Below are 23,673 nucleotides of genomic sequence, written 5' to 3'. Positions count from 1 at the left end.
AGCTGAGTTGGGTGGAAGAAACACATGGAAGGACTTTTACTTTCTGACCCCTGGATTTCCCACCCCTGACTAACACTACCAATACTACTACAAACACAAACTTTACCTTGGATGGGCAGTTGCAGTCGTGAAGGGTTGGTGTGTTTGCAGATTTTTTGTTTGCTCAAATTAGGCTGGCTAAATTAGCTAATTGGCTGAATACACCAACACTGATTCACTCGTAGATTACATCACAGTAAAATGTTTCATACAGGGACACAATATTGGTCTCTTACTGTCATTCCTGTGCTTGTCAAAAGGTTAGGTCAGGGCTAATTGAGTAATTAAGGCCGGAAGTTGGCATGAAAACCGAAAACATATTGGCCCATCGTTGCACACCTCTGAGCTATACCAACACTACCATCTGTACTACCGATAATACCAAGAACACTACCTAAAACAATACTGCTACTAATACTACCAATAACAGTATTTCCAATATGACAGTTATTGATACCAACATTGCAACCAATACTACTACCAATAGTACAGCTATTGTACAGCTATTATACTCCCCAGGCCTCCTCAGCTTGTTCAGTAGATTAAATTACATTACATTTTATTTAGCAGACACTTTTATCCAAAGCGACATACAAAACATTTTTTACCAGTTGATATGAGAGGGGGTTGGACAGATCGGGCAGGCCAACAATGCCTTCATTAGACTAGATTTATATAAATTACTTCCTTATCACACAAAATAATGACACTTATTAAATGTCATTTAGCAGAAGTAAATGACAACCTTTAACCATATGTATTATTTATAATGTTTGGAATTGAGATAAAGAAAATATATATTGAATATTATTACATGTATTGTATTTCTATTTTGCTTTTTAACTACCTATAATATCTTGGGTATATTTGACCCAAGCTAATAGTTTTACAGGTGTTAATACGTTAACAGGACATGTGAGTTAGCCATCCCTCTGAATGGGAAAATTAATATTAAAAATAATCAATGTGAGTAGACAGTGAATAATGAATTTCCACAGACATCCCAAGTGCTAATCAGAGTACATGCATGGTTATTTTTATTGGAATGGTTGATGTTCTTATGTACAATTTTTGTTCTGTTTAGCTGTCCTTATGTATGGTTAATGTTGTGGATGACTTTTGGATATGGTTATTGTTATATATTATGTATGGTTGTGATATACTTTGTGTGGATGAATGCCAGAATGAAAAGCTAATAAGAAAGTGTAACACAACCTAAGCACACAGCAATCTAAAAAACAACAAGAGACAAAATGCTAATCATGGCAGTTTCAGTATAAACCATATTTATGATCACATGTGGGCTGCTATTTTCAGTACTGTGAAATCATAATCTCAGCAAGTGAAGCGTATAATTAAATGAATATTTACTGCATTAACATGTCTCATATTTATGGTTCCAATATTCCAAAGAAATTCAGTTAGCAATTTATTAGGTAGACCTATACACCAGCTTGTTAATGCAAATATTTAATCCGCCAATCATGTGGCAGCAACTAAATGCATAAGCATGCAGACATAGTCAAGAGGTTCATCTGTTATTCAGACCATCTAAGTGACTTTTACCATGGAATGATTGTTGGTGACAGACAGCATAGTTTGAGTATCTCAGAAACTGCTGATCTCCTGGGGTTTTCACACACAACAGTGTCTACAGTTTGCAGAGAATGGTGTGAAAAACAAAAAATATCTAATGAGCAGCAGTTCTGTGGGCAAAAATGTATTGTTAATGAGAGAGGGCAGAGGAGAAGGGCCAGACTGGATGAACCTGACAGGAAAGTGACAGTAACGCGAATATCCACACATTACAAATGGTAAATGGTTGGCATTTATATAGCGCCTTTATCCAAAGCGCTGTACAATTGATGCTTCTCATTCACCCATTCATAGACACTCACACACCAACGGTGTGCCATGCAAGGCACCGACCAGCTCGTCAGGAGGGGTTAGGTGTCTTGCTCAGGGCAGGGGATCGGGCGGGGGGGATCGAACCGGCAATCCTCCAACTGTCAGACGACTGCTCTTACTGCCTGAGCCATGTCGCCCCTCCCTACAACAGTGGTATACAGAAGAGCATCTCTGAACATACAACACATCAAACCTCTAAGTGAATAGGCTACAGCAGCAGAGGACTTAAGTCTCATAAATACCTCATAAAATACTCACTGAGTAGATGTGGATGTGTTCTTGTCTAAAGAGCTGAAGATGGGATCACAGGGAATGTGCTGTATGGAGAAACAGGGGTCACTATTATTATAGTTTCTGCCATGGTAGTCAATTGTAGCCAATAGAATCCCTAGGTGATAAATTTTTTTCGTGATAGAGGACAGACCAAGGTATACATCCATTAAGTTTGTGGTCAGATAATCCAGTGCTATTAACAGACCAAATGTACCACTATATATTTGCCTGTAAGCTTAGCCTTGTCTTCATTCTTTCTTCACCATGACCCTTAGGTGCCTGCCCAGTTGAACACACCCACCCATTTTCTGCCGTTTTCAATTTGATGAAAACACATTTTAAACATTCATCCCAGACGGTTGAATGGATCACCGCAAAATGTTAAACATTTAAAATTTGATGTGGATGTGACTTATCACAAGACTTTTAATAACTCCAAAACGGGTGGACATAAATTCACAAAATTTGAAAAGTGTATTGCCACAAACATTGTTAGTGGAACCCTATGGTATTGGCCCAATTTAATCACTTGGTGGCGCTATAGCCAAGTTAATAATTAATGAAGACTCAGCCCCTTTTGAGCTAGAGACTTACCTCAGAATATGTTCCTCCTCACGGACATTTCAAATGCTCAGCTGAGTCATAATGTCCATCATTTTGTATTTTACTCAATTTTAAATTTTTAAAAAAACATTTTGAGCGTTTGATGAATCATCACAGTTAGGCGAGCATCATCTTGAGAGACCTAATTGTCTCAATATTATTTAAAGATAGATGCTAGGTGAAAGCATATGGATGCTGTAAACAAACACATTAAGGTGAAGGTGCCAGCCGGAAGTGTGCCATCTCTGGAACACTTTGTTGTATTGAATCCAAAGTTGGTACAATGCTATGCCAGCGGGCCAAAGGGGGAAAGAGCAAGTTGCATTAAATTTGATGCCCTATACCAGGAACATGTATTTATATGCTGATTACTCTGAAATGATATTTAAGCCAAATTGTGGAAGACTACAGTACATTCCGTGGTACAGCAAAAAAAGTGGTAAACCATATGCCTTTGGTGTCAGCCATTTTGTTTGTCAGCCATCTTGGCTTTTCACAAAAATCCATTTAGTCATGTTCTCATAGAGCTATTGTCCAATCCAGCTGCAATTTTGGCTATTGCATCTGTGAACCATTTTTGTGAGGGGTTTGTGAAGCAATATGGCTGCAATATACAAACAAATTTGGCATCGAAGGCATCATAATGAAAGAGAGGCCATATACACTCAGTGAACATTTTATTAGGTATTTATTAGACTTATCTTTTAGACATCTACTGCTGCAGCCTATCCACTTAGAGTTATGATGCGTTCTGTGTTCAGAGATGCTCTTCTGCATACCACTGTTGTATTGTGTGGTTATTTGCATTTTTATTTTTTGTGCCATTCTTTGCAAACTCTTGACAATAGTGTGCATGGAAATCCTCGGAGATCAGCAGTTTCTGAGATACTCATCATCAATCATTCCACGGTCAAAGTTACTTGGATCACATTTTATCCTCAGTCTGATGGTTGATGTGAACATTAACTGAGGCTCCTGACCCATATCTACATAATTGTATGCATTGCACTGCTGCCATACAATTGGCTGATTGGATAACCGCATGAATATGTAGGTGTAATAAAGTCAAAATGTTCCCAATAAAGTGCTTGGTAAGTGTATGAGCATATCACACAGCATTTCTGTGATAAATGTTGACATCATCATGTCTCCATCCACAGTTCCTCTTACCACACAGCACAAGGTTTCATTCAAAATGGCAGAATGTTGCACATCAGTTTCCTGTGAAATAGTCACAATCTGCAGTTTCCGTTTCAGAAGGAGACAGATGATGGTGATAAGCAAGTATTCACCTCTCAGAAATATCCATTTGTATAAACGGGTTTCAAATGTTTTTAAACCTTTATATAAGATCACAAATGTGGGATTACAATGTTCTTAACTGAACATTCTAATGCTGATGTAACAGCCCCGACTGGTAATTAAAGTAATGGAGTTACGAGAACACTGACATAGATTTGAAAATTTACAGTGCTCAGCAAATGTTAACATTTGAATAACAAAGCAACAGCATGATGATTGTTCCTGTATTTTTTATAATTAGGCTCCTCAAAAAAACATTTCCATTCCACATTACAGTAGGCATTAATATCAGGGCAGTATCTGTTACCTGCTAACCTACTAGTCATTAATTCATGTTTCGTCATGGTCAAGCAAGACCAGGTCTGGCATGAAATGTGCCAGCAGAAATAAATAGCCACACTGTCGAGAAGGAACTGGAGCAAAAATCCAGTTCCCTTCAATTCACCAATTCTACGGCCAGACATACATTCAATAATTAGATGCTTGCGTGTGCTGGCCTACAAGACAACAGAAATAATATTCAATATATGTTTTTGCAAACATATGGGTTACCAACAATTTAGCACATGACTAATATGTGTGTTTGTATATGAAATACAAATTACGCAGTAACTATACTACCACATGCAAACTATATACCCTTATTAGGTATTTTTTAGACATATTAAGTATGCTGCTGTAGGCTATCCTCTTAAGAGGTGTGTTCAGAGATGCTCTTCTGCATACCACTGTTGTAATGCATGGTTATCTGCATTACTGTCACCTTCCTCTCAGCTTCGAATAGTCTGGCCCATTTCCACCGACCTCATATTTGCCCACAGACCTGCTGCTCACTGGTTGTTTTTGGTTTTTCGCACCATTCTCTGCAAACTCTGGAGACGGTTGTGCATAAAAATCACAGGAGATCAGCCGCTTCTGAGATACTCAAACCACTGGCACTAACAATCATTCCACAGTCAAAGTCACTTATATCACATTTCTTCCCCATTTGGTCTGAACAACAGCTGAACCTCTTTACCACATCTACATGCATTAATACATTTAGTTGCTGCCACATGATTGGCTGATTAAATGTTTGTATTAAGAAGCTGGTGTACAGGTCTACCAAATAAATTGCTCACTGAGTGTATCTTTCATGGATGGCTGAACTTGTGAGGTTTCTTTTTGCAATATCATTGGATACCGGAAGACAAGGTTTTCCAGCAGATTTTTAAAAAATAATTTGGCTGTATAAGTAATAAATGAAAGCCATGTGGTCTTAGTTTGTGAATTTTCAGAAATGTCCTATTTCAGTTAGCTAGATTTAGCACATGCTAAAGCATATTTTTAGCACATTTCCTGCTGTCGGCATAAAGGAATCCCTTCATTTAGTACTTATTTCCTGAATAGTGGTTTAAAGCACTGTGCAGTAAAGGAAAGGGAGGCATTGACTAGCAGTGCCAATGCTGTCAGAGATGCACACAGCCAGTGGGGGACTGAGCGCAGGTACCATAAGGCAGGCATTTATTAGAATGTGCTAGAACATGTATTCACACAAAGGACTACTGTTCTGTAAAGACGTAAAATTAGGAAATAAAAACAATGTCTAATTCTAAAAAAGGAACTTCATCAGCTGTGGGCAGCCCCTGACATAAGACAAAGCTGTTATTCATGGAGCCCATCAGGGGGCAGGGTAAAGCTATGAAGATGAAGATAAATCAACATTTAAGTTATTATGATGGCTACTACCCTTTCTGAGCTGTAGTTTCCTTGGATTTTTTTATGCCAGTTGTGTGCTGATGGGGAAGAATTTGGTAATGTCACATGCGTAACAGAATGCAACGTTGTAGTTTTTTAACGCTGTGTGCACATACTGCCAAATTTCACTTTTAGAAAGTGAGTCTTTCATTTCTGTTATTATTGTTTCTGTTCTGAATTATGTTGGTGAAGTATGCTGCATATCCTCATGCAGTCCCTTCTGAAACTGCTGGACTGTTCTGGGACTGTGGAGTTCACACAAGCTTTCTGTCATGTTGGGCAGTGTAACTGTGTGTGGTGTAGTGTAGCCTAAAAATCACCTTTTCTGACAAAAAGCACTCCTTTTCAAACTGTACCTTAGTCTTTCCTCCTGATCCCCCCCCCCCTTTCCGATATCCCTATCCCTCTTGTCTAACCCCCCCAAAAAAAAGAATTTGCACTTATGATGACTGTATGTTTAGAACAGCACTTCATGTGTATTTTACCAGTGATGGATGTGATGCTTTAACGTGAACCTATGCACTTGTAAGTCGCTTTGGATTAAAAGCGTCTGCCAGATGACTAAAATGTAAATGTAAAAAATGTGTAGCCGCATCTAGGTTGTGGCTTGTAGTGCAGCTTTGTCCATGGTATGGCGTAGCATGACAGTGTAGTTTGTGTGCAGTTTAATAGTGCCAGTGGTGTAATGCAGCCACACGTTGCATCAAACAAGGGGGTGTGAAGCTCATGGTGGTTAGCTCAGTGTGTGCCAGGGTGGCCATGCATGCGCTTTTGTGCAGGTCGCAGAGTCTGATTTTGAAACACCCTGTCCATCCAATGGCAAAGCCTGTAGCCTCTTTTGTCCTCTTTTTGAGCTCATCCATATTTTCATGCTGCATCTGCATTCCCTTCAAACTTGTGATCTAAGAAATGATTGCCTGAAAGTGGTGTCAAAAAGAAATAATATTTCATTGGTTTAAATAAACATGGACAAATTAGCCATGTTGGTTACATTCATGCTTCTCCTTCATGTTTTTGCACTCACAGACATGTACCGGAAATTCCTTGCGAACAAAAAACTCTTTGAAGCAGCCAGTTCAGGGCAGAAGTAGGCTACTGTACACATAAGGACATTTAGCTATGTGGTGGTGCCCACACTGTGACACTATAGCCTAATTATGAGTCAGTCTGTCTTATTCTGGCTCTGCTGAATCCTGCAAAGTGTCCTCCTTTTTGGTGTCATGGAAGTGGAAAACCCCAGAAAATAGTGGTACTATTTTGATCGTTCTGCTTTTTCACTTTCTTACCACCATAAATGCAGACATAACTGCTCTCTCTCTCTGTCTCTCTCTCTGTCTCTCTCTCTCTCTCTCTCTCTCTCTCTCTCTCTCTCTCTCAGGCGAAGACAATCACTCTTATTTGCCGAATCAGGAACCAGAAGACATCGTCGTAGTCTAAAAGAGACGTAACATTTTTTTTCAGAGTACACGGCTCTGAAGCACAAGGTGACAGAGAGGCAGACAGGGCTGTGAAACAAACAGCATGCTGTAAAGAGCAGCTGTAAACTTCAGTGTGTGTGTGCATGCGTGCGTGCGTGCGTGTATGCGTGTGTGTGTGTCTGTGTGCGTACGTGAAGAGGGGTTAGTACAGTAGTTTTATAGGGAAATTGCACACCTTTTACTGCAGCCATGTGGCAACGGTGCTCGGGAGAAGCAGTGGAGCAGTAGAACACTGAGCACATTGTGACAGAGCGGTGGCTACAGGTAACGGCCAGATATCGCCGCGCAGTCAAACGGCACAGGACACAGCAGTGGAAGGTTTTACTTGGAGCCAGACGGTGCCCCTGGTGGTGAGACGATGACATCGCACGGGAAACTGAAGAAGGAGAAAGGGAGCCTGGCAGAGTATGACACCCAGATTAAAGGTATTAGTGTGTGTGTGTGTGTGTGTGGTATGAGAGAGAGAGTGTGTGTGTCTTGCTGTGCATGTGTATTTGTACAGTCCTATTGATTGATTGATGTCTCTTCAGTGTGAATGTGTGTGCATGTCACTGTGTATTAATGCATATTAGTGTGTACAGTGTGTGTGTGTGTATTTATAGAGTATTCACGATGATGTCTCCTCTCATCCACTCAGACCTCAGCCTGCAGCTATATGTATTCTTCAGAGAGAGAGAGAAAAAGGGAGGAGGGAGAGAGGGAGGAGGGGTAAAGCAGAGAGCTTTACATTCTGCCATTATTATTATAGATGGTAGGGAGAGTACACAATGCATATTGGATGAACATGTAAACATATTGCCGTTAGTGCCAATGTAAAGCTCATTCCCATCTGCAGGAATGCTTGGCAGGATAGCATCACATTACGTGGATGGGTTGATAAACTGGCACCGAGGGACACTGGTATAGCAATCCAGATTATGACTCACTGTGCATGTGCAATAGTGTGTGCCTGACTAAGTATGTGGCAGCTGTTGGTTCCTCAGTGAGCGTGTGCAGCATTGAGAGCCTCACTGAGCATGTGCAGCATTGAGCGCCTCACTGAGCATGTGCAGCATTGAGCGCCTCACTGAGCGTATGCAGCATTGAGCGCCTCACTGAGCGTGTGCAGCATTGAGCGCCTCACTGAGCATGTGCAGCATTGAGCGCCTCACTGAGCATGTGCAGCATTGAACTCCTCACTGAGCATGTGCAGCATTGAGCGCCTCACTGAGCGTGTGCAGCATTGAGCGCCTCACTGAGCGTGTGCAGCATTGAGCGCCTCACTGAGCGTGTGCAGCATTGAGAGCCTCACTGAGCATGTGCAGCATTGAACGCCTCACTGAGCATGTGCAGTACTGTATTCTGTGTGCTGATATCATTGGGCTTGCTCCCCACCCACACAGAGGTACGCAATCAGCTCTCGGAGCAGCTGAAGGTTCTGGATGCGCAGCTGGAGCAGAAAACGCAGCAGCTGCAGGACATGAGTGACTACCTGCGCCGACGGGGGGAGATTGAGGGGGAGTACGCTCGGGCACTGGACAAGCTGACCGAGCGCTTCACCACCAAAGTCAAGAGGTAAGCAGGACCATGCTCTACTGCCATAATGAAGAGGTAAACCATGCCACATCTTACCACCAAAAGCAAGAGGTAAACCATGCCACATCCTACCACCAAAAGTAAGAGGTAAACCATGCCACATCTTACCACCAAAGGCAAGAGGTAAACCGTGCCACATCTTACCACCAAAAGCAAGAGGTAAACCGTGCCACATCCTACCACCAAAAGTAAGAGGTGAACCATGCCACATCTTACCACCAAAAGCAAGAGGTAAGCCGTGCCACATCTTACCACCAAATGCAAGAGGTAAACCATACCCCATCCTACCACCAAAAGTAAGAGGTAAACCATGCCACATCTTTCCACCAAAAGTAAGAGGTAAACCATGCCACATCTTACCACCAAAAGTAAGAGGTAAGCCATAACACATCTTACCACCAAATGTAAGAGGTAAACCGTGCCACATCTTACCACCAAAAGCAAGAGGTAAACCGTGCCACATCCTACCACCAAAAGTAAGAGGTAAACCAGGCCACATCTTACCACCAAAAGCAAGAGGTAAACCGTGCCACATCCTACCACCAAAAGTAAGAGGTAAACCATGCCACATCTTACCACCAAAAGCAAGAGGTAAACCCTGCCACATCTTACCACCAAAAGCAAGAGGTAAACCATGCCGCATCTTACCACCAAAAACAAGAGGTAAACCATGCCACATCTTACCACCAAAAGCAAGAGGTAAACCATGCCACATCTTACCACCAAAAGCAAGAGGTAAACCATGCCACATCCTACCACCAAAAGTAAGAGGTAAACCATGCCACTTCTTACCACCAAAAGCAAGAGGTAAACCATGCCACATCCTACCACCAAAAGTAAGAGGTAAACCATGCCACATCTTACCACCAAAAGTAAGAGGTAAACCCTGCCACATCTTACCACCAAAAGCAAGAGGTAAACCGTGCCACATCCTACCACCAAAAGTAAGAGGTAAACCATGCCACATCTTACCACCAAAAGTAAGAGGTAAACCATGCCACATCTTACCACCAAAAGCAAGAGGTAAACCATGCCACATCTTACCACCAAAAGCAAGAGGTAAACCATGCCACATCTTACCACCAAAAGTAAGAGCTAAACCATGCCACATCCTACCACCAAAAGTAAGAGGTAAACCAGGCCACATCTTACCACCAAAAGTAAGAGGTAAACCATGCCACATCTTACCACCAAAAGTAAGAGGTAAACCATGCCACATCTTACCACCAAAAGTAAGAGGTAAACCATAACACATCTTACCACCAAATGTAAGAGGTAAACCATGCACATCTTACCACCAAAAGCAAGAGGTAAACCATGCCACATCCTACCACCAAAATCAAGAGGTAATCCATGCTACATCTTACCACCAAAAGCAAGAGGTAAACCATGCCACATCTTACCACCAAAAGTAAGAGGTAAACCATGCCACATCTGACCCTCCAAAAGCAAGAGGTAAACCATGCCGCATCTTACCACCAAAAGTAAGAGGTAAACCATGCCACATCTGACCCACCAAAAGCAAGAGGTAAACCATGCCACATCCCACCACCAAAGTCAAGAGGTAATCCATGCTACATCTTACCACCAAAAGTAAGAGGTAAACCATGCCACATCTGACCCTCCAAAAGCAAGAGGTAAACCATGCCGCATCTTACCACCAAAAGTAAGAGGTAAACCATGCCACATCTGACCCACCAAAAGCAAGAGGTAAACCATGCTGCATCTTACCACCAAAAGTAAGAGCTAAACCATGCCACATCTATCACCAAAACCAAGAAGTAAACTGACTTTTCTGTAATATATTTCTCATTTGACACTTCAGATATTTTCTGCAGTCTGAGGATGATTTGTGTCTGCATAAACACAAAGTAAAAGAGAAAACTAAAAAGCAGTTCTCTTGAGAATTGGCTTGGTGGTGGTGCATTGTGGGTAATGGAAGGTGTGTTCTGCCCCGGTCTCAGGAAGGAGCAGAGTGAGCAGTCTGTGGCTCAGTGCTGGTCCGTTCTGCTGGCCCAGACCCGGCAGGAGAGCCGGGACCACGGAGCCACCAGCGAGTACTGCAGCAACAACCTCACGCAGAGGCTCTCCCACTGCATGGAGGATACGCACCGGCTGGCCAAACGCGTGAGTTCTGCTCTACACCTCCTTCCATCTCTCTATTCTATATCGCTCCCTCTATTTCACTGCATGGAGCATGCACACCGAATGGCCAAACATCTGAGTACTGCTGTATACCTCCCTCCATCAATCCATCCCTTTTACTGTAGAGAGGACACATGGCTAAATGCAGGGCCAGTCGGTCCCTGTTCTAGACCTCCCTCAACACCCTACCCCTCTGTCTATCTCTGGTATGATAGTTATGTTTCTCTCTTCTGCTCAGTAAGAAAAGCCAAACAACATATACTGTAATGCACATACATACATATATTGGGAAATCAATATAATTGACATATTGTTAATCAGGGCATGTTTCCCATATTGATGTGGTACACTTCCTCTGTTCTATTTCAGAGTAAGGAAGTAGGGCTTCAGATGCAGGATGAGCTTCTCAAGGTCACCTCGGAGCTACAGCTGGTGAGTAACACACACTTTACACACACACACACAGCTCAGTGCTACAGCTGGTGAGTAACAGACACTTTACACACACACAGCTCAGAGCTACAGCTGGTGAGTAACACACACTTTACACACACACACACAGCTCAGAGCTACAGCTGGTGAGTAACACACACTTTACACACACACACACAGCTCAGTGCTACAGCTGGTGAGTAACACACACTTTACACACACACACAGCTCAGTGCTACAGCTGGTGAGTAACACACACTTTACACACACACACAGCTCAGTGCTACAGCTGGTGAGTAACACACACTTTACACACACACACACAGCTCAGTGCTACAGCTGGTGAGTAACACACACTTTACACACACACAGCTCAGAGCTACAGCTGGTGAGTAACACACACTTTACACACACACAGCTCAGAGCTACAGCTGGTGAGTAACACACACTTTACACACATTCTTAGCTCAAAGCAACAGCTGGTAGTCTGTGTTTACCTGCTGAGGAAACATTGTTGTAATTATACTTCACTGAACACCGTTCCTTTTCTCTTTGCTCCATGTGTCTGCTTGTCCAGGCACTGAAGTCCTATCACCAGTACCACTCTGACTACCTATCTGCAGAGGGCAAGCTCAAGGAGGCCACGCGATTGGAGGAACGAAAGACTGGCAAAAGCACTGACCTGGGAGTCATCAGCCAATCAGCAGGGCAGAGGCGCAGCTCAGTCAAGAAAATTGACAGGCTGATGGAAAAGGTGGTGCATTTTTCACATCCAATCACACAATATTCAATCAAAGCAGCAGTGCTTTCTGTCACCAGTGTCATTTTATGAGTCTTAGCTGTGGGTTGCTGGGAGGAACATCCTGTTAAGGCTCTTTTCCAGTGTGTGGGCAGTGTGTGGGTGTGACACAAGGTCTCGTATCTAATCTGGACGGTGCCAGCATAGACTGTGGCCAGCAGCCCTGCTGGGCGAATTCACCAAGCATCACCCAGGGAGGGAGGGATTCAGTCAGGGGGACTGACAAGCTGCACGCCAAGTGTACTCTGATGCTCAGCTGTGGGGGGGATGCGGCAGATCTGATAGCTGAACCTAAAATAAAGGTGTGTGTGTGTGTGTGTGTGTACAGAGACAGGGGAAAGTCCAGGAGATGCAGTTGAAGTGCACTAAAGCTCGGAATGACTACCTGCTGAGCCTGGCTGCTGCCAATGCCTCCATGAACAAGTACTATCTGCAGGACATCTGCACTCTCATCGATGTGAGTGTCTCTGCGCCCTGCAACTTCCTGTCTGTCAGACCATCTCTGAGGAAGTACTACTAACCGACTTGGGCCTTCTCATATCCATTGATGTGTTATCATTCTTTCCTTCCCCCCTGAGATTGTTGCTCTGTCTCTGCGTCTTTGAGAATACCATCTAAAGTCAGGGTAGCAAAACCTTCAACCCATACCCCCAACCAATGTATGTTCTCTGACGCCAAATCCTTTATTAAATTTTGCCTCAGTGGAGTCGCAAATGTCTAACAGCTCAGACTCTCTAACTCTGGTGACTGGTTTCATGGACACAGGCTAAGCTTAGTCCTGCACTAAATTGAGTTATGTTTGGGAAATCTCCATTCAGAGTGGACTTTAGTGTAGGACTAGGCTTAACCTGTGTCTGCAAAACTGGCCGTGAAAGTCTGAAGTGGAGGTTAAGTATTCTCAGTTTCTGTCTGTCTGCAGACCCAGCCCAAGGGCGTACAGCTGTGTTTACAGGGCCTTTCTGCTTCACTGTAATTAAAATCCTTATGGCATAGCAAGGAGGAAATGTGATGTTTTTCACATACAGTGAGAAACACAAATGATTACTGAAGGAGATGGGCATAAACTTTTGCAATTTCCGTTAATACATACATGTCAATGGGCAGTTATTAGTCATATAAAAGGCCTGAGCAGGAGAGATAAAGTTGTATATTTTTCTAAATGCCAATTAGGATGCCTTATGAAAGCATACGGGGTCAGACTGCAGATCTCTTTGATTAGCAAAACCTTGGTCACTGCTGTGATTCACTCTATCTTGACAGCTGCTTTCTGCTCAGCACGGTCAAGGGAAAATGTAACTCTTAATAAGATTAGTCACTAACGGCAAATCAAACATAAACATTAACAGAAATATTTGTATCCATATTAATATAACTATACATAAATTGAATGATTACTGACAACATAAGTGTAATATACGGTCTGATTCTGTAGTCAATATGGCAAAATAAATTTGATCTGGCTATTAATTTCTCATTCTTACATTTTAGCTTGACCATATTAGCCTATTTAATTGTGAAGCTGATTTTTTTTTGTCTTGTATTAGCTTGCTAGCTTACAAGTGGGAATAAAAAATGTAGTAGTCCACTACTTCATAAAATTTCTTTTTTATCTACAGTCTAGCTATTTTACTTGACCAGCATACTTGATAAATGAAAACGGAAGGATATTCAAAATTAGAGCCCCATGTAGGTGCACATGTTCAGCTCATGTAGGCTATTCTGAGTTTTCCATTTGCAGTCTTTGCACCCAAAAAAGCATTATCATTAATTGCCATCCTGTTTTTCCAGGAACAGCTGAAGTGTGTATTTTTTTGACGTCATTGTGTGCTCTACTCGTTTGCTGTGTGAGGCTCCAGTAGCCTACAACTAGCCTGTTTATGCTCCAGCCAGGAAGTGCCACATTCCTGGCTCTGTCTTTTTGTTCCTGTGGCATGAGGAATACTCTTCCCAGAGTATTACACTTGGTAGAGTGTGTCACTTGGTAGAGCTGGACGCAAAAAAGATATTTAAAGCATGATTTAATTAAAAACGAAAAAGTACACAGATTCATGTTTTGTAAATGGTACATGTACTGTATAGATCCTATGCTAAAAATCCATTCATTTAAAAAAGCAGGTTTTAAATCCTCTTGTTTATGTGGAACTGATTGCTGAAAGAGCAACATTTGTTGCCATGGTGATGGTCTGACAACCTGCCACCGTTTGTGGCTCTCACAGTGCACGGACCTGGGCTACCACCTCTCGCTGTCGCGGGTGATGCGTGGATTTTTGTCCAGCCGGCATCGGGTCCAGGAGAACCTGAAGAACGGACTGCAGCAGCTGGAGAGTGCTGTGACCGGGCTGGATCAGAACCAGGACCGGGACGCCCTGCTGCAGGCGCACAACGCCACGTTCTGCCTGCCCTTCCGATTCCAGCACCAGCCTCACGAAGGGGACGAGGTAAGCCTCCTCACGCGCCTCACTCATCAGCTCAAACGACGTCCTTAATGGTCCTATATCCCCACCTGTCCTGATGTCCATAAGGAGACATTTGACTGGTTTTAAGTACCAAAAACAATCTCTGTCCAGTTTTACATGTCATGAGCTTCACCAAGAACAGGCTGTTTTAGTTACCGTGTCTTTGAGGCTCATATCAATGAACCTCTGTTCTGATTGGCTGTGCCGAGCGCTTTGATTTCTTCCAGCTGCGAGGTGAGCCGTCCTGAAGGCGGTCAGATGCAAATGAGCATGTCATTGTGATGTCATACATTTCCGGAAGTCCTAATGGATAATTGAAATGCACAGTTTCTTAATATGGATTGTGTTGATTTCTTTGGGGACTGCGCATTTTGATACTTTCAGTGTTTTTGTAGCGCCTACAACTCCTCTATAATCCATGTAAAGACAAATAATATGTTTTCAGCAGTGGTTTGATGTACATGATTAGCTGAGATTTTTGTCTTTTGTGTGTGTGTGTGTGTGTGTGTGTGTGTGTGTATTTGTGTGTGTAATATGGCTAGCGGTGTATATTGCATGTTGCATATGTGTGAGATTAGTGCTGTTACAGATGAGATAGTGATATATTCTGTGTGTGTGTTGCAGGTGTGTGATGTTAATGCTGTTACAGATGAGATAGTGATATATTCTGTGTGTGTGTGGCAGGTTTGTGAGGTTAATGCTGTTACAGATGAGATAGTGATATATTCTGTGTGTGTGTGGCAGGTGTGTGATGTTAATGCTGTTACAGATGAGATAGTGATATATTCTGTGTGTGTATGTTGCAGGTGTGTGATGTTAATGCTGTTACAGATGAGATAGTGATATATTCTGTGTGTGTATGTTGCAGGTGTGTGATGTTAATGCTGTTACAGATGAGATAGTGATATATTCTGTGTGTGTATGTTGCAGGTGTGTGATGTTAATGCTGTTACAGATGAGATAGTGATATATTCTGTGTGTGTATGTTGCAGGTGTGGGAGGTTAATGCTGTTACAGATGAGATAGTGATATATTCTGTGTGTGTATGTTGCAGGTGTGGGAGGTTAATGCTGTTACAGATGAGATAGTGGTATATTCTGTGTGTGTGTGTGTGTGTGTGTGTTGCAGGTGTGGGAGGTTAATGCTGTTACAGATGAGATAGTGGTATATTCTGTGTGTGTGTGTTGCAGGTGTGTGAGGTTAGTGCAGAATGCCAGGTGAAATACGAGCTGGAGACTCGATTCCAGCAGTTGCAGTCCAGACTGGCGGTCATCACCCTAGAGACGGAGGAGGTATGTACTCATCTGTTCGTCTGTCCCATATGAACATCAGTAAATACAATACGGGATCAATAGCAATTAGGCTAGTACAGTACAGCACAGCAGGAGCAATACGTACAGAATCAGCAGGCTCTTAGAGAGACTGAGACAACACGGGGCTATTATCTTCCATTAGATTAGTGTTCACATACAGCTATGCCTTACACTACAGTAATGCCAAAGAGCAATTACTCACGCCTGCATTGCAGCCCTGAATCACTCTCATTTTATTCTTCTTCTCATGCAACACAATTTTTTTTCTTGTGGATGGAGACACACCTCTGTATCTTTCTGGCAGAGCCCAGTGTAGGCAAAATTTCAGCCAGTTTGCTTAAAGATACAGTGAAGATTCAGACTGGTAATGCCCCTTTTCTGCTGCCCCGCCCCTCCTGCCCTGCCCTGCCCACAGGCCAATAAAACACTGCGAGCAACTTACACTGCCCTCATGGACAACATCTCTGATGATGACTGCAACCCCGCCCCTGACAACGCCGTAGGCCAATCGCAGGAGGGCGACGCCGCCAGCAGCAAACTGAGCATGCTCAAACGGCGAGCCAATCAGCAGGAGACAGAAGGATACTACTTCACTGTGAGTATTACTGCTTTTCTCAGAAAAAGAGAATGCGACAAACACATGAACAGCTTCCAGCAGCAAACAACATGCATCACAATCCTTTAGGGAGGCTACCTCTTCAAAAAGTACCGTGTGATCTTTGGTGTCACACTGCAGGACATACAACCAGTGAGCACTTTATTAGATTGACCTGTACACCAGCTTGTAAATGCAAATATTTAATCTGACAATCATATGGCAGCGACTAAATGCATAAACATTGTCAAGAGGTTTGGTTGTTTTTCAGACCAAATGTGAGAATGGGGAAGAAATGTGATCTAAGTGATGTTGACCATAGAATGATTGTTGGTGCCAGAAAGGGTGGAAACTCAGAAACTGGTGATCTCCTGGAATTTTCATACACAACAGTCTCTAGAATGGTAAATAGGGAATGGTGAGAAAAACACAAAAACTTCCAGTGAGCAGCAGTTCTGCAAGAAAAATGCGATGTTAAGACTGGTCAAAGCTGACAGTAAGGTAACAGTAACATAAATAACCACACATTACAACAGTGATATGCAGTAGAGCATCTCTGAACATGGAACGCATCAAACCTCTAAGTGAATAGGCTCCAGCAGCAGAAGACCAATAAGTCTACAAAATGAGCCTAATAAATGCCTAATAAAGTGCTCACTGAGTGAATTAGAATGGCAGGGCGCAGCAATAGGCTGATTACTGCATACTCATGAGGGTAAAGATGGGGATGAAGATGACTGTGTAAGTATACTGTAACTGTAATTATATTACTCATATATCTCTTTTATATTATGTATAAATGAGAATTCTGGTTTTCCTTTCTCAGAAAGTGAAGGAGCACCTCAGTGGAAATTCTCTCATCTCTAAGCTGCAGGCCAAACACGACCTGCTGAAGGAGGCTATACAGAAAGGTACTGCACATGCATTATTATTATTATTATTATTATTATTATTATTATTATTATTTTGTAGTGTGTAGCATCTGCCTGCTGTGATGAAGGTCATGAATTAAATATGAAGTCTGTGTTATAAGTGTCTTATTCAGGATGGTTTTGAATGCATTACAAGGCTTTTTATAATAAATATGACTATCCAGTATGGTGCTATATTGTCAGGTTTTTGTACAACACATTCAAATGTAAATAAAGATGGTTTGGATTATGAATATTTATCTCTGTCTTTCCCTTTGCTTCTTCTCCACCAGCTGAAGCAGTTGACAGTGACCCCTCCAGGTAAATAAAAATAACTTGATTGTACACTCTCTCTCTTTGTCTCCCTCTCTCTTTCTTTCTCCATCCGCCTGGTCCACGTTCTGTCGTGGTACAGTATTGAACATATGTGATTGGCCAGCATTTTGCTGCTGAATGGTATGGCTTGGATTTGATGGGTCATTGTTCCATTATTCCATTGTTCTGGTGCCGTATGAGATGTATTCAACTGGTTCATCAAGAGCCCTGCCCTCTGCATCAAACAGTGGTCATTCTTAAACATGACTAATGTACTGGATGACACTCTGTACTGAAGGCAAATTCCTTAAAAACACTGATAATATTTGTACACACAGGGCTTTATTTTAACAGTGTTAGCACTTGGTCCGATGCATTTAGGATGTGGTCAGACCCATTTCTGCTTTAGTTTCATGGTAGATATTTTAAGTGCAAAGTGAGGCTCAAGGTTCAAAATGGGATGGACTCAGTGGCTTAAGTAATTAATAGGGGTGTTTTAGGCATAACATGTGATAAACCAATCAGATTGTCATTTTTCATTCCCTTTAGAGCCACATGTGTTTACCCCTTGACTGAATGCTAATATAAAGGCATATTAAAGAAGACTTCAAAAGACATATTTATTTCTATATATTTAGTTTTAGATTAAGGCTTTTTTTTCTTAATTAGACTAGTTTTGTTCAGTTGAAACAGGTGAAATCAGCAGGGCTTTAATTGATTAAAGTCTGGAAATCTGTAATTAAAAAATGTGAAAAAAAAAGTAGAATAGGGTTAAAAAAATGTGTGAAAATGGTGGCAAAGACATATTCCATTGCACCTGCCAACATTCACAAAAATAAACAAGGAAGTAATTTAACAAGTAATTTTTAGAGTTTTGCCAGTAGTTTGTAAATTGCATCAAGTGGACACGCTGAGAATTAAGTCCCAGGACATATCAACTGTTGTCAGAAGTAACCTTTACTTTACGTTTACTTTTGGTAACAAAAGTTTGAAAATACAAACTGGCAGCCTAATAGTCCTATTGTGGTAAATAACTATAACTATAACATGCCTATAACCAACCTTTTGTTGTGGTCTTCCACTGCGCCCCTTCTCCCATGTCAAAGCTAAGGCTGATGCTATTGTCGCCTGACCGTTGGCTTAGTGCAGGGGTGTCAAACTCCAGTTTCAGCACGAGAGATACATTTCAAAGTCTTTCATTGGCTAAAGAGTCCACACACCTTGTTCTCAAGGCCTTAACTGGCTGCTGATAGAAAGGAAACTACAAGTACCAGCAGACACTGCGGCCCTCCAGGACAGTTTGACACCTCTGGCTTAGTGTATTCAGCCTAATATGTACGTACCCTTATAGATAGCAATGAAACTGTGACGTGACTTAAGACCAGGTTTTTGGTTGGCCATAGCGCAACTGGTTTCAGCTGCATGAAAATAGCAATATGCCAACAATACTGTGACCACGCCTCACTTTAAGACCAACCCGCCCACTTAGGCGCAAGGTCCTTTGCTATTTTAACAGCGTGGGCGCTGGACGGGACAATGACAACTGCGTCTGTCTGAAACTGGCAACGACATTTGCTTTTGGGTTAGCACCATGTTGCGGCAAGTCCAAGATCGAGCCCGCAGAGTTGTCAGTGTGTGGAGCAGCTTGCCAGGTAATGTAGACGCAGATTGTTGGGGCGTTCATGTTGATGCGGTGATGGAAACTCTGTGTCAATGCTGAATTTCAGAATACTGTTCGGACCGTTCGGATGTTCCTGCAGTCGAGCAGTTCATGATTGGTTAACTGGGCATGGCTCTACAGCACTATTAGGGTCATTTGCATTGGCAGTTTGAATAGGCATTGCTGTTAGAGCCACAGTGTGAGATCCACCATAGTATTTTGTGAAGGCTGTCACAATTTCTCTTTGTGATTCAAAATTCAGTTCTTAATTTTATGGAGAGGTTAATGTTATACCTTTTTTTAACTTTTCATTCATTTTAGAAAGTGGAATATTTTGTAATAGGTGATGTGTATTGTGTTTTTGTCATGTTTGATATACACTCAGTGAACCCTTTAGTAGGTATTTATGAGACTTATTTTTTTCTGCTGCTGTAGCCTATCCACTTAAGAAGTTTGACGCGTTTGAGAACTGTTCTTCTGCATACCACTGTTGTAATGTGTGGTTTGCATTACTGTCACCTTCCTGTCAGCGTTGACCTGTCTGGCCGTTTCATTTCTGCCCGCAGAACTGTGGCTCAGGAGATCAACAGTTTCTGAGCTATTAATGTATTAACATATTATACCTTGCAAGGTGATAGGACTGAACATTTCCTGTTGCCTTCTCTCACAATTCATGTTCCCAGAACACACTCCAGCCAGATGGTACAAGTGTGTTTGTGTGTGTGTAGCTCGTAGCATGCCAAATCAGATTGAAATCCTCACATTCACCATAAAAGAGGAACCAACCAAGTCTGTGATGCAATAACACTGGTTAGTGGAAACGGCCAGTGGAAGACATTTTCACGCTAGGCTTGATGTACAGTACTGTGCAAAAGTCTTAGGCACCTGTATAACATTCTGTACAGATAAGATTCTTTCAAAAATAATTCAATGAAAGGTCATAAATAAACGTACTATACATTTTACACTACATTTTAATAATTAACTAAAGAAAGTCCTTCACAACCTGAACAGCAGGAATGTGCAGCAGATAATAGAATAATTATCTTGAGCATTCACACAACCTGTGACATCATATTCTTCAACCAAAGCAAGGCTGAATTAGGGGTATCGGACTTCAACATTTTTTTTAATGACAAAGCAGTCATGGAACTTGCCAGAAACCTCCCTTCCTGACCTAAAGTAGAGCGATACAACGCCTCTGGAGTAAATGGGCTGCCCTCTAGTCCTTGGTTTAAAAAAAAAAAAGATAAAAAAGATATAAATTGTTTTCAATTATATCTAAATTGTATACAGACTAAATTGTTTCAGCATTAATTCTCACTGGCCGGATCTAAATCTAAATCTTTTTTATTCGACTGAAATGAGAAATCAGCTCAGAAATGAGCCGATTCTGAGATGTGAATGTCTCTGGGCCTGTTACGATCATTGGGAAACAGGGAACCGCGATGGAATCTCATGCAAACTCCCCATCTCAGGAGCGCTAGCTTGTCTCTTAAGCCCCGGACACACCAAACCGACGGTCGGCGTCGGAGCCCCCGGAGCCGTCGATGAGAGAGCTCTCCAAAACACTCCGACGGAGTGTCGGCGTGCGGGACACACCGGAAAGACTCGGCCGACAGGGCCCCACCGACGTCCGACGGCCGACCGTCGGTTTGGTGTGTCCGGGGCTTTAGCGCTTAAAGAGCAGCAGGGGTGGCGGCTCTGGACAATACTCCAGCTGCCTCCCTTCAGCTGATCCCTCTGTGCCCCGGACAATTTTTACAAAATGCAGCGATTGCTAAGAAAGTCCTCTATCTTCACTGTAAAAAACACAACTCCGTGTGTTGCCGACCAAACTCAATCTATCTGGTATCGCAATATGTACATTTCTTATTGTTTACATCGTGGACAGCAACACGTCATAGAATCTGTCTCATATATTAAATGGCTGTCAAGGGACTGTTCATAGCCAGACATGACAGAATTGTCGACATTATAACTAAAGATGCATCATCCCATCCTTAATTCTTCTGTTGTGTTACTTAAGAACTTAAGAATTAATGACCTTCATCGATTGTCAAATGTACTAGCAAACAAACTAGATATCATTGTGATTGATGAGGACCACAGCGAGGTGTTCTTACTAGAAGTAGGCTGTCCTTCGATTCAGGTTTAGAAGAAGCCTATCTTACTACTGTAGACAGCTTAAGTAGCCGCCACGGCTACAAGCCATTTCACAAGTGCCAGCTCCTAGTTTTTCATTTTGGAAGTCTTGGCTATGTCCACAGGGTAGTGGTCAGAGGACAATTAAGCTGGGTAAATGGAAAGCAAAGCAAGTTTCCTCCATTACTGCAATCGTTGTGTGTGTGTGTGTGTAAGTTAGCACAGTGTTCCCAGAACACACTCCAGCAGGATGGAGGACCTCTGTGTGTGTGTGTGTGTGTGTGTGTGTGTGTGTATGTGTGTGTATGTGCGTGTCAGTGTGTGTGTAAGTGTGCACAGTGTTACAGCACACACTCCTGTATATTCCCAGAACACACTCCAGCAGGTCGATGCGTGTGAGGAAGTCTCGGCCCTTCTCCCAGTACAACCACAAACTCTTCACTGGAGACATGGTCTCCTTCATCCAGGTACCGGCCCAAACTGGCCCAAACTGGCCCACACTGGCCCACACCGGCTCAACCTGCTGCTGCTGTCTGCCTCCCACTCTCTTTTGTGTTTGTCTGTTCTCTTTCACCCCCCACACACACACGTATTCCCCTGCCTCCAGCTGTGCCGTCATGATGCTCTGCTCTGTGCTGATGTAGTGTGCAGTAAGTCCTTGCTGAGGCTGTGAAGGGGGTAAAGCTCTATCTCTGTGTGTGATTTTAACCCTGAGCCTGTGGCAGTGCAGCTGCAGCAAGGTTCGGCAGGCCAGTGCTTAACCAAGCATTTCTGTCACCTAGGAAAAAAGGGATATTTGTCGAGCAAGAGCGCCTCCTAGTGGTGGAGGGTCTGCAGACCGGACATTCCAAATAGGAAGAAGTATAGAGGGAAAAATATAGAAATAAAAATAGATATTTACAGTATATATAAGGGCAATTAGATGCAGAAGTCAAAAATGCATATTTCCTGGGATCTTCTATTGCAACACCCTCGGTGACGTTAGCATTGGCGCACCTGTGTGATGTGGGGGGTCAGTGCACCCGTTTTTTTGTTGGGGGGGGGGGGATAATAACTTGCATTGTGAGTGAGGGGTCAGCAGACCTGTGTGAGGGTGCAGGGCTGTAGGTTGAGGCTGCTCATCACCAGATCCTGTCCTCTTTCGGTGGTGAATACGGGCGCCTCAGTTTACTGCATCCTGCCCCCCTCCTGGATAACGCCCCGCTGTGTTCTGCAGTAAAGCCACAGTCTCTCATTCCGATTCCGTCTTGCTGCCAATTACTGTCCTGCTCTGCTGGAATGTTCCGGTAGCAACGCGCCACCAAACAGAGGAGCCATCTGCCAAGTGCCTCTCCCACCATGAGCCGCAATGCTACCCTAACCTGCTAGTCTGCGTGCCAAACTTATGGGCTAAAAGTGGACTCTCTCTCTCTTCCACATTCTCTCTCCATCCCTCTCTCTTTTTCAATAAACAGTAAAATTGGGATTCCTTACAGTGATGCACCAGGTGCCCACAACCTACCAGCTGCAGTCAGTGGTTAACGCACCTCTCCCCTGATCAGCACTAGCTCTCTGTAGTACTGAGTGGACTGCAGGGTGTAAAATTACAGTTTCACAGTTTTTGGTTCACAGACAGTTTGCCAACTCCAGAAATCGACTAAATTTGTCACAATTAAAGAAAAATAAGGAACACTCTTCTATGACAGTGAAATTTAAGGACAAATGTTGGCTGAATCCAGGCCAGTGGCTCCCTCCTTTTGACACTGTGTGGAAGATGGCAGTGATGTTCATTTCGGTACGCTATGGAACACTGGTACTGCTGTTTCACATCTAACCAGGTCTCTCTTCTGTGTCTGTGTCTCTTCCCCTCTGTGGGCGTCTGTCTGTGGGTCTGTCTTTTGCTCTGTCCGTCTGTCTCTCCTCCTCTGCTTCCTCTTGTCTGGCCCTGTATCCGCCCCTCTGCTTGGCTGCGTGTGGCTGCAAGGAGGAGGAGGAAAATGTCTAGGAC

General features: G+C 42.9%; 1 protein-coding gene across 3 annotated transcripts in view; it reads left to right on the top strand.

The window, feature by feature from the left end:
- arhgap4b (Rho GTPase activating protein 4b) overlaps window positions 1-23,673 on the top strand; it is a 35,231-nt gene that overhangs the window by 1,858 nt on the left and 9,700 nt on the right. Inside the window, exons 2-14 of one of the 3 annotated variants that reach the window (XM_061219561.1) lie at window positions 7,241-7,346; window positions 7,528-7,765; window positions 8,723-8,894; window positions 10,880-11,042; window positions 11,430-11,492; window positions 12,070-12,246; window positions 12,620-12,748; window positions 14,508-14,729; window positions 15,938-16,039; window positions 16,476-16,655; window positions 17,482-17,566; window positions 17,860-17,887; window positions 22,057-22,153. In XM_061219561.1, the coding sequence (XP_061075545.1) occupies window positions 7,699-7,765; window positions 8,723-8,894; window positions 10,880-11,042; window positions 11,430-11,492; window positions 12,070-12,246; window positions 12,620-12,748; window positions 14,508-14,729; window positions 15,938-16,039; window positions 16,476-16,655; window positions 17,482-17,566; window positions 17,860-17,887; window positions 22,057-22,153 (1,485 nt within the window). In that variant the 5' untranslated portion in view covers window positions 7,241-7,346; window positions 7,528-7,698. Of the gene's footprint in view, window positions 1-7,240; window positions 7,766-8,722; window positions 8,895-10,879; window positions 11,043-11,429; window positions 11,493-12,069; window positions 12,247-12,619; window positions 12,749-14,507; window positions 14,730-15,937; window positions 16,040-16,475; window positions 16,656-17,481; window positions 17,567-17,859; window positions 17,888-22,056; window positions 22,154-23,673 lie in introns of all 3 variants that reach the window. The other 2 variants (XM_061219562.1, XM_061219563.1) reach the window with 2 other exon arrangements.

This window comes from Conger conger, chromosome 14 (assembly GCF_963514075.1).
Source record: "Conger conger chromosome 14, fConCon1.1, whole genome shotgun sequence".
NCBI lineage: Eukaryota > Metazoa > Chordata > Actinopteri > Anguilliformes > Congridae > Conger > Conger conger.
Note: the sequence above shows the minus strand (reverse complement) of the source record. Positions and strands in the feature narration are given on the sequence as shown.